Source organism: Octodon degus, unplaced genomic scaffold, assembly GCF_000260255.1.
Source record: "Octodon degus isolate 3935 unplaced genomic scaffold, OctDeg1.0 scaffold00033, whole genome shotgun sequence".
Classification (NCBI taxonomy): domain Eukaryota; kingdom Metazoa; phylum Chordata; class Mammalia; order Rodentia; family Octodontidae; genus Octodon; species Octodon degus.
Window position 1 is genome coordinate 4,726,556 of NW_004524609.1, and position 17,967 is coordinate 4,744,522.

General features: G+C 48.8%; 1 protein-coding gene across 2 annotated transcripts in view; it reads right to left on the reverse strand.

Annotated features, from left to right (window-relative positions):
• Pitpnc1 (phosphatidylinositol transfer protein, cytoplasmic 1) overlaps nucleotides 1-17,967 on the reverse strand; it is a 293,224-nt gene that overhangs the window by 10,128 nt on the left and 265,129 nt on the right. For both annotated transcript variants that reach the window (XM_004630031.2, XM_023713925.1), the window contains exons 7-8: nucleotides 9,074-9,229; nucleotides 5,476-5,539 (exon numbers count right to left, since the gene is read on the reverse strand). In XM_004630031.2, the coding sequence (XP_004630088.1) occupies nucleotides 5,476-5,539; nucleotides 9,074-9,229 (220 nt within the window). The remainder of the gene's footprint in view (nucleotides 1-5,475; nucleotides 5,540-9,073; nucleotides 9,230-17,967) is intronic.

Consider the following 17,967-nt stretch of genomic DNA (forward strand, 5'->3'; position numbering starts at 1 on the left):
AATGCATGAATTATGTGCCATAAAACAATTTAAATCATTCTGGGGTATATAGAGAAAAGTGTTTAATTTCTCTTAATCTTGTTCCCAATCCCATTGCTTCTCCTGGAGATAACCACTGGTAAGGGATTGAGATATATGCTGGAGATAAGGATTCTATAAAGTATCAGTTAAGTGCAGTGTCACATGCAGCCTCTACACACACACACACACACACACACACACACACACACAGTCTTCTTTATTTACATACATGGTGTCCCACTGTTGAGATTACGGCATACTTGCAGGTAGATTTGGCTTACTTGCTGTACACAATATTCTTAGTGTACATGAGTGTATCATTAAATCCTTTTATGATGGGCCTGTTATTGGGTATTTACACGGAAACTAATTTTTTCCTTTTTTTTTTTTTTCTTTTTTGCGGAACCGGGGATTGAACTCAGATCCTTGCGTCTGCCAGTCAAGCGCTTATCCTACTGAGCCATCTCCCTGGCCCCTTTCTTTCTTTTTTGATGTATTTGGTACAAGGTCTTGCTACAGCCTGGACTCGTAGTGATCCTCCTACGAGGATTTTCAACCTCCTCAGCGCTGGGATTACAGGCGCGCCTAGTCTCAAGTGGTCGGCTCAGTGCACTTGGGGGCGTGGCCTGTGGTGCTTGGGACTGAACCTCAGTCTCTGAGCCTGCCTAGGAAGGCGCTTAATCGCTGAGCTATCTCGCCAGCTCTGATTTTTCTTACTTAAATATTTTAGTATCAAATGTCTTGTGGTGCTGAGGGTTGAATCCAGGACCCTTGCATGCTAAGCTGGTGCAGCACGCTGCCCTCTCAGCCCAATCATTTTCTTATTTTGTGGTACTCGGGCTTGAGCCCAGGCAGTGCTGAGCTACAGTTCCTGCCTTTTTTCTTTTAAGACAGCATCTCTCTGAACTGTCCAGGCTGACCTTAAACTCGCAATCTCCCTGCCTCCGCCTCCAGAGTAGCTGGGATCTCAGGTATCACTGTGCCTGGCTGCTGTTCTTTCCTTCTTTCTGTCTGTCTCCTGATAAAAGCAGGTTGATTTCAAAGGAGGAGGAGGAGGTGAGAGGGCACATCTGAAAGGCCACTAGGATTCAAGCTGGTGGAACCCGCAGCCATACTACAAATGCCTGGAACAAAGCAGTTAAAGCAGCTAAAATTTTAAAAAGGAGAGTCTCACACTAACCCATTGGCCCTTCCAATGGTGCCTTAGACTTCACCTTCTTCTACAGACGTGGCTCCACTTCCAGGCTCCTGCGCCACAACAGAAGTCACTCTACCTCGTTCTTAGTTAAAGTGAATGTCCTGAGCGTGTGGGCCGGGAGGGTCCGGAAATCAGGAATCGGGCTTGGATGCTCCCTCGCTCTGGCATACCGGTGGCGATCCTTTGGGATGCATCCCTGGGCCTTTTTAATTAATTAATTTTATATCTTAGTTTTACTGTCTCGCTATGCATTCCAGGCTGGCCTCGAACTCACGGCAAGCCTCCTGCCCCAGCCTCCTGAGTGCAGGGATTACTGGCGTGCACTGCTAGGCCCGTCCTAGCTAGTATCATTGGTTTGATACTTGACACAAAAATCTTTGGGTATTTAGCGCTTCCTCCAAAAGGTGTGAGGAAGGATGAGTTAAATTGAAAGCAGCCAATCCATAAGGTCTGCAGCATATCATTTCCATGTAATTCAGACAGTTAAAAGCAAGAACTATAATCTACAGTTGCCCTTTTTCTTTCCCCTCCTAACTGGGGGTAGAAGGGAAGGATTCGCAGATTCCTTTGAAACTCATGGAAAGCTTCAAGTGTCCGATAAACTGAAGTGCACACATGCAAAATGTGGTCCGAGAAGCCTCGGTGCTGAGAGCCCTATTTCAGGAAATGGGGGCCCCCTGGTGCCCAGCCGGGCGGGCTTCCTCCTCTTCTTATGGAGGCCCTCCTCTAGGGACTCTGGGCTGATTTCCAAGTCACCTTCATGAGACCTTTTCGCGTCTGTCAGCCAGAACTCACCCTTCCTCACACTTTTATGGGGAAGAGCTAAGTTTCAAAGGCATTTGTGAAGCTCTGCTCTGTCACAGGCACCCTCTGGCAATCTTGAGTGCTTCTCTTTCAAAATCCTGTCAGATGTGTGAAGCAAAACCAGCTTCGGGGAAGCTGGGCTGGCTATTTTTATCCACCGCCCCTCTCACCCCATCTTCTGAATGTGTTGCTGCTTCTCCGAGTACTGTTCTAGTTGTGCAGAGACCCGGGGCTCACAGATAAAGACCAATCCGGGCTTTGAAAGATAAACTCCACTTCCCCAACACAGAAACGACTACGCTCTACAGAGAACACGAGAAGAACAGAATCTGCTTAGGGACATAGTTCCGTGACAGCTTGATGCTGGAACTCAGAAAGGATGCAAAAATAAACCTTCGGTGAGAAAAGATCACCATTCTCTACAATAGCTGTCTGTCTGTCTGTCTGTCTGTCTGTCTGTCTGTCTGTCTGTCTGTCTGTCTGTCTGAGACAGGGTCTCACTATGTAGTCCAGGTTGGCCTTCAACTCACAGTGACCCTCCTGCCTCAGCCTCCTGAATGCTGGCTTACAGACATGCACTACCCTGAAGGTATCTATGATTTTCTAGTCTAACCGATTTGGACTGAATTAATTTGCCTGCCTTTGCAGTCCTATTTGGTGTACAGCCCAAGCGATAAGCTAGCTTTTCAGAATCATCTGGAAGGCTCTTTAGGTCAGAGCTGGACTAGACTGCCCCCTCGTTCCTGAGTCAGTAGGTTTAGGGTGGGGTCCTGGGGAAATCCTTCCCAACAAATACCCAGGGGATCCTGATGCTGCAGGTCCAGGGACTTCACCTTGAGGTTTCTTTACTTAGGACCTTTTCCATGTTTACTAAGCAGAGCCTCTTTGGGGCTGTGTGAACTAAAGAAAAGGAAGCCAATTCACGCGGCCCAAAAGGAAGGATGGTCTGGATGGACCCCTGGCCTTGGTGAGAAGGTGCCTGGGGGTAGGGAGGGCTGCTTGCACTCATTTGGTTCCTGAGCGTCTACACCTGGTACTGAAGGCGCCACTGCATTCCTGGCTAGCTGAGCTCAGCTGGCAGCAGCTCAAGGGAAACGGAGGGTGTAGTCTTGGACCACCTGCAGGGCAGAGAGGCTGCCTGCTCTGGGTGGGGCTACGGCTGTGGCTCGGGGGCACAAGGTGCCCTGTGGTCTGCATGCACTAAAGCTGTACTCTCTGTGCACCAACACACAGCACCGAAGGCCATCACACCGCACTACACTGCCAGCCCTTTTTATTTTGTTTTTATTTTGTGACATGGTCTTACAAATCTGCTAAGTCTCCCAGGCTGGGTTCCAACTTGTGATCCTCCTGCCTCAGCTTCCTAGAGCTGGGATTATAGACATGCACCTCCCTTGTCTGCACAGAAAGGACACCAGGATCAACAGACTCCTGGGGTTGCTAACAGCCTTCACCTAACCACTGTAAGTAAACAGGTTGAGGTTCCCAGGCCTGCCCCCCAGAGCGTCCATTTCTTTTGATATATTCGTCTAGATTTGGTCTGCTGTAATAATCGGAGAATGTCTGTCTCTCTCTGGTGCTAGGGCTTGAACCCAGGACCTTGCCCATCTAGGTGAGCAGCTCTTCCCTGCTCAATGATAATCATGTTCCAGCTCGGTACCTGTTGTCCAGTCACCTACCGGATGCGCATGCGCACCTTTTCTTTGCCAGAGCCCCCTCTGACCAGAGCGTCTTTTCCGGGTGAGCACCCTCACAGAGTTTTGCCCTCTTGATCAGAGCCTGCCTGTCCTTTCGCTATGGACATTTTTTTTTTTTTTCCCAGAACCAGGGGTTGAACTCAGGCCCTTGTGCTTGCCAGGCAAGCACTTATTCTACTGAGCCATTTCCCCGGCCCCAATGTAGACATTTTTGAAAAGCCCCCACGGCCTTTTGGCACTAAACAGAGTCCTATCCAAGCACTCTGTCTTGGTCCTGTTATCCTCTGAATAGCCTTTTGATAGTGTCTCGGTGTTGGTCACGAGGGCCATCATGAGTCCAAGGCAGGAGAGGCTAGAAATTCTTTTCTTTTTTTGGAGTTTATACTACCCCAGAAAATTGGAGAAAATTTCACTAGAGAAAACATCCAGAAATATTTGTTTAAGGATCAGAGAAAGAATCATGGGAGACCCTGTCTACCTGCCACGTGAGAGGTGGTGCGGACAGAGAAGGCTTTGGTCTGTCAGGGCGCACGCCACCTTGCCCCTTAGGGTGGCATGCTGGGGCATGGGATGAGAGGGGGTAAGTGATGGCCTGCATTTGGATGAGCCCAGAAAGAGGTATTCATTTTTCAGGAGGTGCAGCTCTGGGGAAACTGAGCAAAGCAAAATAAAACAAAAGCCCATGCCTGCAGAACCCTGCCCTTAAAAGTGTGGCTCGTGCAATGTATTAATTATTGTCAATGTCCTACTAACCTGTTTTGAAATGGTTTCATTGCTAGTTTATCTTTTTTTTTTTTCTCCTTAAAATGAATAAAAATTATTTTTTAAAAAAGTATGGCTCGGAACAGCTGGCAACAGTAAGGATCACCACTGTCTTTGTCCGTCTTCCCTACAGACCCTTTTTCTTTAAACTTCTGCGAAAACAGGGAAGGAACTAGGGACAGAACCACACAAAGGGACCGAACTACAGCACTCAGAACAAATTTACCATGACTCAGGAAAAGGCCAAAGAGGAGGCCCCTTCACCAGATAATCGGCCGGAAAACCAGACCTAACCGAAGTCACCCCCTGGGGGTGTTTATTTCTATTTATAGCCATGGATGCGGCTATCTGGTGACTAATCCTGGGAACACAAGACTCAGGTGGACAAAACCCAGGGTCTAGGGAGAGTGGTCTGTCCATCACGGGATATGGTCGACCTGATTTCAGGCACTGGCTATGTGCTGAACTTGTCTAACTCTTCTCATTTCATGTTTAAAAAAAAAAAAAAAAAAAAAGCCAGCGAAGTGGCTTCAATTAGAATTAATGGGGCACCTGTGCCTCCCCTCCACTTGCCCTTGGATACTTGCAGAGCGTCTGCAGATTTGGTAAGGGGCTGCTTGAAGTGTCCCTTGAAACAAAAGACTGCCTTTTCTTGACAGCTTTGGGTGACTTTGATCTCGGATTGAAGTTTGGGATAAATTAGAGCAGGTCTGAAATCCATCCGACAGAGAATGACAGAGCCCTGCCGGTCAACTATCAGGCATCAAACATCCTGAGCTCTCGCTCAGCCAGTAGCTCTGTGGCTATTTTAGACCCAGCTTCTATAATTACATCTTTATTATGTGTCACGGGCAGGGCTACTTCCCATACAGGAAGCGGTAACCTGCCTTTGTTGCTGTCTTCCTAGGTAGCAGCTGAAGCCAGGAGGACTGAAAGCCCAAGTCAACACGTTATGAAATTGTTCTCCAAGTTATTTTGGGGAAATGGACTTACCATACCACTCATCAACCCAGGCAAAAGCCTGCCGGTGTCCAATCAGGAGAATGTCCCGGACCACCTGGAAAGTACAAGGAGGCTGAAATCACACCATGTTTGATGACTGTTCAGAAAATAGGTCGCTCGCAGTTCTGGGAGGCTCGGCAGCTCTGGATTTCTCAGCCCCTCTGGCTGGCTACGAGGACGCAACGCACACAGGCGCTGTGTGAGCTGGGCCCCTCTCTCTCCCAGCTCCACCTGCTGCCCACAGAGGAGTCCTTCCACCTCGTCTGGGCTAGGCCTGGGGAGGCACAGACGGATGACAAACACTAGACAGCCATAGCACACAAGTTTCAGTGACACGCCAGGCATGGTGGAATTCCAGCACTCGGGAGGCTGAAGAAGGAGGGTCATTGTGAGTTTGAGACCAGGCTGGGCTACAAAGTGAACTCAAGGCCAGCCTGAGCTGCATAGCAAGACCCTGTCTCAGGAAAAAAAAAAAAAAAAGAACATTTTTTCTTAACTCAGCACTGTAGGAAGATCTTACCTCAAAAATAAAAAAAGGGGGTGGCTGGGCGTGTAGCTGAGTGAAGGCCCTGGGTTTGATCCCTTGTTCTGGGGCGTGGGGAGAACACCTTTCTGTGTTGCGAGTCACTTGTAAGCAAAGAGCACTTGGTATTTCCTCTTCTCTGATGAAATATCCTAAGTACTGATTCTCTTGACTCAAAAGTAAGTTGACAGATGGTATGTGAAATAAGTTAATATCCTTCTAGGCTTGACTTGCATGTAAAGGAAGGAAGAAAAAAAAAAAAAAGCAATTTAGCCAGCTCTTACTGAAAGAGCTGAACTAAGAGACCTGAACTGGAATAGAACATAATAGGAATGATAAGCTTCACTGGAGATAAAAGAAATAAAATTGTTTCTTATTTATTTATTTATTTATTTATTGTGTATCTTTTTTGAGACTGTCTCACTGTGCAGTTCAGGCTAGCCTTGAGCTTCACTTTGCAGCCCAGGCTGGCCTCACACTTGGGTCAATCCTCCTGCCTCAGCCTCCCCAGGTGCTGGGAGTACAGGCGTGTGCCACCACATGCAGCTAAAATTTTTTCTCACAGGGACACATAATGGCAATCGAAGGCTAAGGAAAGGGCCGGGGAGATAGCTCAGTGGCATAAGCACCTGCCTGGCAAGGGCGCAGTCCCGAATGTGATACCTGGTACCACCTTCCTCGCTCTTCCTTCCTCTCCCCCCGCAAAAAAAAAAGAATGGTGAGGAAAATAATACACACTGTGTTCCTGTGAAACCTGTTCACACGCTTTAATATCTCTTTTATGTTTCTTGGGTATGCTGAGCTTCCCTTTAATTCCTGCCAAACAAATCTAGTGATTGTCAAAAATCTCTTGCAGAAGGTTCCGGCATGCTTCAATCAATGGAGGATTTTAATTTGGTGAATCAGTAGACAAGGGAAGCATTTATAATGAAGTGTTTACTCCTTCGGGCCTCTGGATATCTAGTGAGGCTTTGATGAGTCGGAAAAAGGAAACATGTAAAGAATCTAAGAGACAACAGGCAGCTGTACGTACGCACTGGAGTACGGAGTGTGCCAGCTTCGAGGAAATCAAAAGAACGCCATCGAGGCACCAGGAGAGCCACTCGGTTACATTAAAGCACAACACAGCTGCTGGCTGTAAACACGAATTCAATAACGTGCTGATCGCTGCCTTGGGAACATTTTTTTTTTTTCCATTTGACTGTGAAGAGATTCTAAAAAACCCAAAAAACCAAGACTCACCCCAAAAATCCAGCCCCCACCACCGCAAACAAAGGTGTTCAGAGAAAGGCATCCCCAGCACTTTAAACCTTCTGCAAAGGCTCCTCGCTGTACGCATTAGCAACTCCGGTGCTTCAGTGGGCGTTGGTGGGGTGTGGAGAACTTTTTTTAAAAAAAATATTTGTAAGAAGTCTTTTACTTATTTATTTGGTACAAGGTCTTGCTACACAGCTCAGACTTGTGGGAATCCTTCTGTCTCAGCCTTCCCATCTGGGATTACAGGTGTGTGCCACCACGCCCGATTTTGGTGGCTGGCACGGCATGTGGTACCGCGCATGGAGCCCAGTTCCTTGCGCTTGCCAGGCAGGTGCTTAGACCGCTGAGCTGGCTCCCCAGCCCGATAACATCCTCCCTACAGACATTTTAAAGAAATGGATTCTCACAGCCAGCCTAAGTCATCTGTGAGGAAAGAAAGACAATGAGCCGTGTGGCAATGTGCAAAGGCTTCGTGACAGAACAGAAAATGCTTTTGGATAATGGGCCTAGTAGGATGAGATCGCGTGGGGTTAAAAAGACATAAAAAGGGGAAAGAGAGAGGGAAAGGGGGAGGGAAGGAGAGAGGGAAGGAGGGAAAGAAAGAGACAGACAGACAGAGACAGAGACAGAGACAGAGACAGAGACACTTGTGGGAAGCCAAGGCAGAGGCAGACACAGAACTGAGATTGCGAAACTGTTTGCTCTGGGCGTTGTGACTGCTTCTCCCTCAATAACCAAGACATGGAAGGAGAACAAGACCTCTGCAGCCCGATTTCTATGATGCATCTCACGCCATTTCACTCCTGGCTGGCAGAATGGGCTTTGGGACTCGGGGGAAGATCACATTCTTCCATGTACAAGGAAACCCCAGTGCTCTTGACTTACTTGAGTCTGCCTCGCAGCACAAGGTGCGAGGAGTTGGGGGCTGGACAATCCACTCTAGAGACCGCAGACCTACGTTCAAGAATGAACTTTCTCCTACCAAGCTGCCCCCGGTCAGTAGATGCATGCATCCACATAACGAACGGCTCAATTCATCAAGTAAAGCTTCCAGAGCCCCCGAAAGAATTCTGAAAAGCTACTCTTTCTCAGCTTCTGAGTGGGAAAAGAAACAGAAAGCTAGCCTCTGTGAAGCACTGGGGCAACTTGGGGAGTATTTATTTTCACGAAAATGAGAGGAGCTATCAAGGGAGGTTGCATTTCCATTCCTCCCCCCCGTGGGAAGTGTTGTGTTTGAAAACTTAAATCATCACCACGTAGGTTCTTGGTACAGGGTTAAAATGTTTAACCAAAGTGAAATCTGTATTTGGGGTGGTTAATGATTCTTCAGCGGCAGAATTATTAAGACAGCAGAAACACTGAGGTGTGCTCTTCCGTGGTACAGCGGGGACTTCCTGTTCTGTCTCGTGGGGTGTTGTCTGCCTTAGGTGCCCAAGCTGGCGAGACCTTCAGAGTGGGAACTGGCCGCAGGCACTGTGCACACAGCCATGCCGCTGCCGGCCTTTGCCCAGCTGCCCCTGCCTGGAGCATCTGCCCACGGCCAGGGAGGGAGGGACACTGGGAAAGCCTCACTTCCCCCACAGACCTACCCAGAGGACCGCAGCTCACAGGATGAGAAGCGGAATGGACAACGTCTACACCTAGCAGTGGATGAAAATCTAATCCCTATATAGAAGGAATGTTCCCGCCCAGTTATTCTTCATATATGCAGTCCCTTGGTATTGGCTCAAAACTGCACCTTGGGTGGACACCACCTCCTCCAATTGGACAACAAGGCCAGCGGGAAGCTGCCTTTTGTGGGTCACTTACTTTGTGCACAAATTGCTCCACTCGGGTCTGAAGCCCCCAGACTTCAAACTTGACGGTCACCAGCTTGTAGGAGCACATGATGGGCTGGTGGCTATCTCTCCAGCCTTCCCGTAGCTGGCCGCGGCCCGTTTTCTCTGACTTGAAGTGTTTAGGGTCCTAGAAGGAAGACAGCGAAGAAACAGATCTGTTACGGGTTAAGCACCTCTGTGACATAGCCAGCTGAGGCAGGTCCACGGGCAGAAAGCGGATCGGGACTTGGGAGCTGGGACTCGGAGGAGAGGGGCTCGGGTCGCTGCTGAGGGCTGCAGCCTTCCGTGTGGGGCAACAGCTGTGGTGGCCAGAACCTTCTGAATATAAATAAAAGCCTGTGGACCATGGTGTAGCTCTGGAAAAAGGGGTAAATTATATGGCATGTTTAACTAACTAATTTATTTATTTATTTTTGTCTTTTTAAGACAGAGTCTTGCTATGCAGCTCAGGCTGGCCTTGACCTCATCCTGTAGCCCAGACTGGTCTGGATCTCACAGCAATCCTCGTACCTCAGCCTCCCGAGTGCGGAGACTACAGGCATGTGCCGCCATCCCTGGCTGGTATCTTCCATTTAAAAGGGAAGGATCATAATATAATTAATTAGCAAAAGGGTAACATACCTTTTTATGTGTCAAAAAATGACTTAAAGGTAAATTTGTGACATTGTATTTTATTTTTTCCTTGGTCTTAGGGTCAGTACAAATTTTTTTTTTTTTAACCCCTGGGGATTGCACCCATGGTCTTCATACTGGGCTACTTACTCGGTCCTTTTTTTTTTTTTACTTTTCTTTTCTTTTTCTTTTTTGTGGTACTGGAGATTAAACTCAGGACCCTGCACTTGCTAGGCAAGCACTTATTCTACTGAGCTATCTCCCTAGCCCTTATTTTTCATTTTTGACACAGGGTCTTGCTAAGCTGTGAAGTTGCCCAGGCTGGGCTCAAACTTGCAATCCCCCTGCCTCAGCCTCCCAGAGTGCTGGGGTTACAGCTGTGTTGAGTCAATGTATTTTCTTAAAAAGATGAGTCTAATTCATTAACAGGAGTGAAAATTAGTTCAGTAACTATGCACAGTTGCCTAGTGGTAATTTAAAAGTCCCACAAAGCCTCCCTTCATGGGCAGGTCAGTGCCGTTGCTTCCTGGGCCCTGCTGAGGTCATGGGGTGGCGAGAAGGAGCCTTCCAGGGCCCACAGCCCCACGCGCATAGGGCTGAGGCTGGGCAGGACACCCCCCACCCCCCACCCCCTGCCGGGGAGGAGCTGTGACCCCGTAGTGTCCATGTGGTTAGGGCCATGCTTGGCAGACCGCCACCCCAGTCAGCACAGGCGCCAAGTAAACTTGTCAGGGGAAAAAAAAGTCCACAAAGCTAAGCATATACCTACTTTTGCCCTGATAACTTCATTTATCAGTGAAATAAGTGGAGATGGCCACCAAGACTACTAGAACGTTCCCATTAGCTTTAAATACAGGAGGCAACCACTGGAAAGAGGCCGAGTGCTCACCGGCTGGGAGCCAGATAAACACACTGTGGGACCTTCATACACAGACTAGCACACAGCGGTGAAGAAGGGCAATTACTATGAATGCAGGCAAGAGCACTTAGGACTCACACAGACATCATGTGTGACAAAAGCAGCCAGCCAAAATGGCAGCCACACAGCACGTGATTTAAGCGCAAGTTCAAAGACAAGCAGGACTTCTCTTTAGTATTAAAAGGTAGAAGAGAGGTCACCTCTTGGAGGAAGCTTAAATAGAAACACGCAAGGAAAGCTTCTGGGTTGATGGTATGCTGATCTGAACATAATATGTACATCTCTTGAGTTTCACAGTGAGATTTGTGCTAGACCTCAATTTTAAGAATGAAACAACCATACACACACACACACACACACACACACACACACACACACAGATTAAAGGGGATTAAAAAATGTTTATTTAGGGCTGGCCTGACAGCTTAGTGGACTAAAGCACTTGCTTAGTCCACTTAGCACAGCGGACTGGGCCTGGGTTCGATCCCTGCATGGAGCAGGAGGCCCTTTTGGCAGTCAGAGCCCCCCTTGGCAGTGAGAAGCCCCCTCAGCAGCCAGAACCCCCCTTCCCTCTCCAGTTCTCGGACTTTCTCTGCAGGTGTTCATCCCTTGCTGAGCTTCCTTCCACTTGCCTACCCTCCTCCCTGCCTCAATCCTCTTTTCCTTTCTTCCATACTGAACTCAGGTGCCCCTCCCCAAGGACACTTCCCGTGGCTCCTCTTCCTGCTTGCAAGCGGATCTGTCCTGCGCCCGTGGGTGTGCAATGCCGGGTTCCTGGGTTTGCTCATCCACCCCCGAGACTGGACGGACCTCCAGGAGCCGAGCTGACCCTGCTGCCCTAGTCCCGGCACGCCACAGGTGCTGAGCAAGTGCTCGCGGGCCAGCGCCTAAACCTTATGCGGGCCCATCGCACATACACAGGGCGGGATCAGCCAATCACCTCGACGCTTACCTCAAAACCTAGCTAAAGTCTACACACGCAATAATAAGTGTAGACAAGGAAAAGGAGAGCTCTCGTAACTGCTGGTAGGAACGGGGAATAGTGTGGCCACTTTGGACATTTCAGTGGTTCTTCTGAATAAAGAGTTATCATTAATCCTACTAATTCTATCCCTAGATATTTATCTGAGAGAACTGAATACATTTATCCCCACAAAAACTTGTCCATGTAAGTCCAAATTCATAACAGTAAGAAAAAAAAAAAAAAAAAGACAAGAAAGAAAAACCACAAATGTCCCTCGACTGATGGACACAATGTATCCATGCAACTATCTTCCAGGCTCAAAAAGAAGCGAGGCGCTGATGGAGGAGCTGATGGATACTTCAACACGGATGAATTTCCAGAAAAACATGATGCTAAGTAAAAGAAGCCAGTCCTTGAAAGCTGCGATGCGTAATTCCATTTACGTGACGCTACTGCCATGGATGGGAAATGTCCAGAACAGGTAAATTTGTGGCAAAAGTAGATTAGTGGCTGCTCAAGGCAGGAGGAAACAGTGGTATAGAGAATAACTGATACCACTGCCTTTTTATTTTATTATTATTTTTTTAAGACAGGGTCTCACTGTGCAGTTCAGGCTGGCCTTGAACTTACAGGGATCCGCCTGCCTCAGCCTCCCAAGTGCTAGAGTTACAGGTGTATGCCACTGCACCTGGCCAATGTTTCCTTTTGAGGTGGTTAAAAAGGTAAAATTAGGTTAATATTGCTGGGGATACAGCTCAGGGACACAGCACTTGCCTGGCAAGTGCAAGGTCCTGAGTTTGATTTCCAGTATCAAAAAAGAAAAAAAGAAATAGATTAACATGATGGCTCACAGCTCCATAAATAGATTAAAAGCACTGAATTGTATTTTATGGCATATGAAAAAATATATATATCATTTACAAATACAAAATATAGCAAAGTGCGGGGTTGCACACCTGCAGGAAGCTGAGACAGGAGGACTGTCACAAGTCAGCAGCTACCCTGGGTGACATAGTGGGTTCACGGCCCGCCTGGTCTACACAGTGAGACCTGTCTCAAAATAACCCCCAAATCTAGTGAAACACTACATGCTGCATTGGGAGAATTTCTCAGGACATGCGCCAGCTGAGTGTGGCTCTCTTTTTCCTTGAAGTCACCCGCCCTGAGAGTGCTCTGCAGGCAGGGCTCGGGTCCCGCGGGGGCCTTGTGCTGGCCGCTGACGATGACTAAGAGGGCGGAGGAAGGCTTATGGATAGACGGGTTTGTGACAAACACTGTACTGACTGCTTCTTGGGTATGTATCTGTCTCCAAACTAATCAAGCTTATGATGAATGTATACTGATTACGTACAGTTTCTTGCATGTAAAACTTTAAACAGGATGTTAAATTTATTTTTTTTAAAAAAAAAGAAGAAGAAGAACAGGGAGAGAAGACCTACGGGGGTCTGCGTCATCACACAGACTGGTAATTTCCAAAGCTGGCCTCACCCGATTCTTTGCTCCGGATGACGGCTTCTCCTACGACAAGGACTCTGTTCTTTCTCCTCTTGAATCTGGACTGTGATGGGTTCTGGCCAACAGAACGCAGCGGAGGAGACAGACTGGGCTCCGCAGTGCGGAGGTCCACCCCGAGTCCGCCAGGTGCGCGCTGCGTGGCGGGCCTTGCTGAGCTCCGGGCAGGCCTCGGTGCTCCAGCCACTTGGAGACCCGGAAAGGAGAGAACGCACCCTAAGGCATTTCAGCTTAGCCATCCCGGGAGAGCGGATGACGCCCACAGAAGCGGCGTCAAGATCACACAGTCGTAAGAAATGAGGCGTCGTGATTGTTTTTGACTGCTCAACTTGGGTGCAGGGCCGGCCTGATAGCTCAGCAGACTAAGGCACCTGCTGAGGCAGAGTGTAGCAGCAGCCGGGTCCGATCCCGTCCTGGTGTGCCAGCCCCGCCCCGGGGCGCGCTGAGACAGGGATTGAGACTGGGCGTGGGGGTGTGCCTGTAATCCCAGCGCTTGGGAGGCTGAACACAGGAGGATCACTAGGAGTCCAGTCTACATAGTGAGACCCTGTACACCCTATAGACCCTGTCCTAAATACAGGGGGAAAAATAAATCAACTTGGGGGCAGATTGCACCCCAGCAAATGGTAACAGAGAGGTGCAAGGAGTCGACAGCAGGGAGGAAGAGAACGAACTTGGCTTTGTTGTTCCACAGAACGTGCCCAACGCTCCAACCGGCAGTCGTGCCTGGGAACTCTGAACAGGGCCATCTATACCTGCCCAGTTGTTCTTGGGAACTAAACCTCAGCAGCTGGCGTTAAACAGGGGGGCTGGTTTCCTTCTTCACCGTCTTTAGACTTTCCTCCCGGGGACTGATGTGGGCGATCCCGACCGCCCTGGCACGGTTATCTGTCGGCCTGCAGGACGTGGCTTCTGGCCTGTCTGCAAAGCCGACAGGCAGATCCTCGTGAGCCCGGGTGGAGGTTGTCTCCCTTGGCTTAGCGACTGGGTAAGTAGAGGGTGGCGACAGAGCCAGCAAGCAGAGGGTGGCAGGAGCCACAGCGCCCACCGGGGAGCCTGGAGAGGTGGGAGACAAACATCCCAGCAGGAAGGGCAAGGAGGGCTGCTGCGAGGAAGGGGGTGAGCTGCCGGTCAGCCCTCAGCGCCCCGTGGTGCAGGCCGGAGGCCCTGCCACTCCCGACCGACCGGCTTTCCCAAACTGCATTTGGCTTGTTTCTCCGCCAACAACCTGAGTTTGAAATGTACCTGCTCCGGAATCTTCATGAGCACGCCACGCTTTCCCAGCATAAAGTGAGCCTCTCCTTGGGCAGTAAAGGTGAACGCGGGTCGGTTGCGTTTCCAAAGCAGCTGAGCGTAACAGGGCCACACCGTGAATTTCAGACTGAGACCCAGAAGCGCAGCACTGCTTATACACAAAAGCTGGGGAGATGCGCAAATCTACCAGTGCTTCTCAATCCTCCCAAGAAATTAGAGAGTCATTTTAGGGGACTGAGCAATAAGGGTGTGGAAAAGGCTTAGATGGGAGGGAGAAGTATGTTGAGTTTCCAAGATTCAGGACAGGATTTTAAGCTGAAAGCGATAATTTGGTTTTGTGCCCTCAACTTTACAGATAAGGACACTGAGGCCTGAGAGCAAGCTCCCCCCGCCTCCCCCCAAGTCACGGCTTCCAGTGAGGCAGCTTCCCCTAATTCTAGCCCGATGTTCTTTCCACGACATTTACTTCTAATATGAAACAGCAAAAGGGTGTTGTTTTCTTTTAAATCATAGCTAGATGCCAAGGAAGCAATTAACAATTGGATTTTTTTATGGCAATAGTGCGTCGATTTTTCGCTAGACTGGTGCCATATATACCGCTGTTGATTTCATCTAGCAAATCTTAAGCATGGCCTATAATTGGAGATTCACGTTGAAGGAGCTGGAGGTCAGAGGGAGGGTTTACCAAGCCACGCCTTTAATGAAACTCCAGACCGGAAATGAACATTCGGTTGAACGCATTTGAATGAAGAGGAGCCACCCCGAAGCCCCAAAAGGGCAGATCGATGAGCCCCCCATGGTTCATCTGGAAGGCTGGCCATTTTCTCACTTAGCTTTCTGAACAGAAGGCTCTCAGCTGCTCCACTCGCACCAGCTGACCTTTCTCACAACCTTGTTTTGTGTGGCTTTCACATAAATTTTGGATTTTTGTTTTTATAGCTTTTAGAATATTTTGGTCCTGATTCAAACCCATTATCTCACTTATTATTATTATCATTTTTTAAAGTAAAAGAATGGGGTTGCTTTACACTTTATCATTATTATTTTTTAAATATTTATTTATTACATTTATTTATTGTGTGTGTGGCCAGCTCAGCCCACCAGGGGGCGGGGCTGGCTGGCATGTGGTGCTGGAGGATTGAACCGCGGTCCCTGTGCTTTGCCAAGCTTGTTTCAAGTAGGTGCTTTAGACCACTGAGCCATCTCTCCAGCCCCTGCTTTACACTTTAAACTTTCTTTTCCAGGTTTCTTTATTTTAAAACGAGGTTTATAGGGACCGGGCAGATGGCTCAGTGGAATAAGCGCTTTCCTAGCAAGCGCAAGGGCCTGAGTTCAATCCCCGGTTCCATCAAACACAACGAGGTTTATAGGCCTCAACCTCTATCTCTGATGTTGCAAATTCTCCAGGGCCTTTCACGCATGCGTGAATGGGAGATTGTGATCCCAAAACTGTTGGAGCGCAAGCCAACGCCAGTAGAAAACACCGAGAAAGTTCTCTGCAGCAGGCTGAACGGTGACCCCCCAGAAGATGTGTCTGAGTCCTCACCCCAGCACCTAGGACTATGATCTCATTGGCATACAAAGGTCTTTGCAGATGCAATTAAGCCAAAGATCTCAAAATGAGATCATCTTGGATTAAATAGATGGGCCCTAAATCCAGTGACCAGTGTCCTATGAGGTAGAGGAGAAGGCACAAAGAGAAGGTCATTTGAGGACAGAGGCAGACTGGCGTCACACGGCCACACGGCGAGGAACCCTTGCAGCCACCTGAAGCTGAAGAGGAAGGGAAGCATCGTCATGACCTTGGGGAGAGGAAAGGGAGGTCTGTCTCCTTGAGTTCGGGCTTCTGGGCTCCAGAGATGCGAGGAAAGCCTCTGTGAGGAGGTGCACACGGAGCGAGGTCCCCGGCGCGCTCCTCGGGGCTTGCGCGGCTTGGATGGGGTCCGCACACCCGGCTTTTCCAAAAGCTCCCCAGGTGATCTGACGTACAGCCGCGGTCCAGCCGCTGCTTCTGGGGATAGATGTCACCTCTGTGCTTTAGATGAGCACTCTAAATGATCTCAAGGGCTCATAATGATCGGCAGCTTAGCTCAGTCCTTGCAGGCCGGTGGCTCCAGCCAGGTGTGTCTGCATGCTCTCACCCCACGTGGAAACTTAATCACAGACGCGATGCTATTATGAGGTGGGCTCTGGGGTGACCACAAAGCCCTTATAAAAGAGACACTAGAAGGGCCCCATCATCCCTTCTGCCAGGTAAGGAAATAGCGAGGTGCAAACATTGGCTAGCCTCACCAGTGTGAGATGCTGAAAGTAAATAAGATGCAAAATGTAAAATAGAGATCATGAAATGGGAAGAAAGTGTCCAAAAGGAAAGAGAAACTGGGATCGGGGAAAGGAGAAAAGAGGCAAGGGAAAAGCAAAATAAATTAATAAAAAATAAACTAACATACAAGACAGTTAAGGTTGTTTTACTACTAACTACTCTTAGTTCATTGAAAAGATAGGTTTGTGTTAATATTGTTTGGACAATTAAATGCCTATATCTTGTACTCTGAGTAACTTAAAGATTATGATACACAATGTAGTAACCATTGGTACTCTCCTATTGTCTTGTTTTCAAATTTTGTTCCTTTTTTAAAAATAAAATTTATTATTTTTTTGTGTTTGTTTTTGTTTTTGTATTTTAGGGAAGGTTTTGTATTTTAGGGAAGAGTTCAGGGTCTCACTACTAGATAAGACTCAGTGATCCACCTGTTTCCAGCCTCCCAAGAGCTGGGATTACAGGCATGCACCACCACGCCCAGTCTCAATGCACCCCGGGGAGCGGGGCAGGCCTGCCAGGCCCAGGGATCGAACCCCAGACCCCTGCTCCTGCTTGCAGGTGCTTTAATCTGCTGAGCTATTTGGCTGACCCTTAAGGATTTTTTTTTTGGGGGGGGCACTCAGGATACCTTCAGGGCAGGTCTGGTTTGGCTTGAGGATGAGGGAATCGAACCACAGCATCCTGAGCCTGACTGCTTTGTTTCAGCAGGCACTTAAACACCTGAGCCAATGGGCAGGACCCCCCTAGCCGGCTCTTAAAATAAAATTTAAAAAACAAGAAGGATGCAGCAAGAAGACGCCACCTCTGAACCAGGAACTGGGCCTCGCCAGACACGGCCTCTGTCAGCACCTCCATCTTGGGTTTCCCAGCCCCGAGATCTGTGAGAAATAAACTCCTGTGGTTGATGAGTGACACAGGGTGTGGCTCTCTGTCCTAGCAGTCCACGCAGACAAAGACACAACACTGTCACCGTGATGACAGGATACTGCTGTCTGAAAATCTGGCATAGTCTTTCAGGAGAGCTCCAGCATCCTCCCTGGGGAACAGTGTCTATGACAGCCCTCTTGTGGGGTCACTGCAAGGCTTGGGTTGGCTCATGTTGGCAGTGTCCCCAGCTCAACACAGTGCAGGGAAGGCGCACCATGCATGGGAAACACCCCAGAGTGACGTACACATGAAAGCACCTGCTGGGGCTGGTGAGATGGCTCAGTGGTCTAAAGCACCTACTTAGAACAAGCTTAGCAAAGCACAGGGACCGCGGTTCAATCCCCCAGCACCACA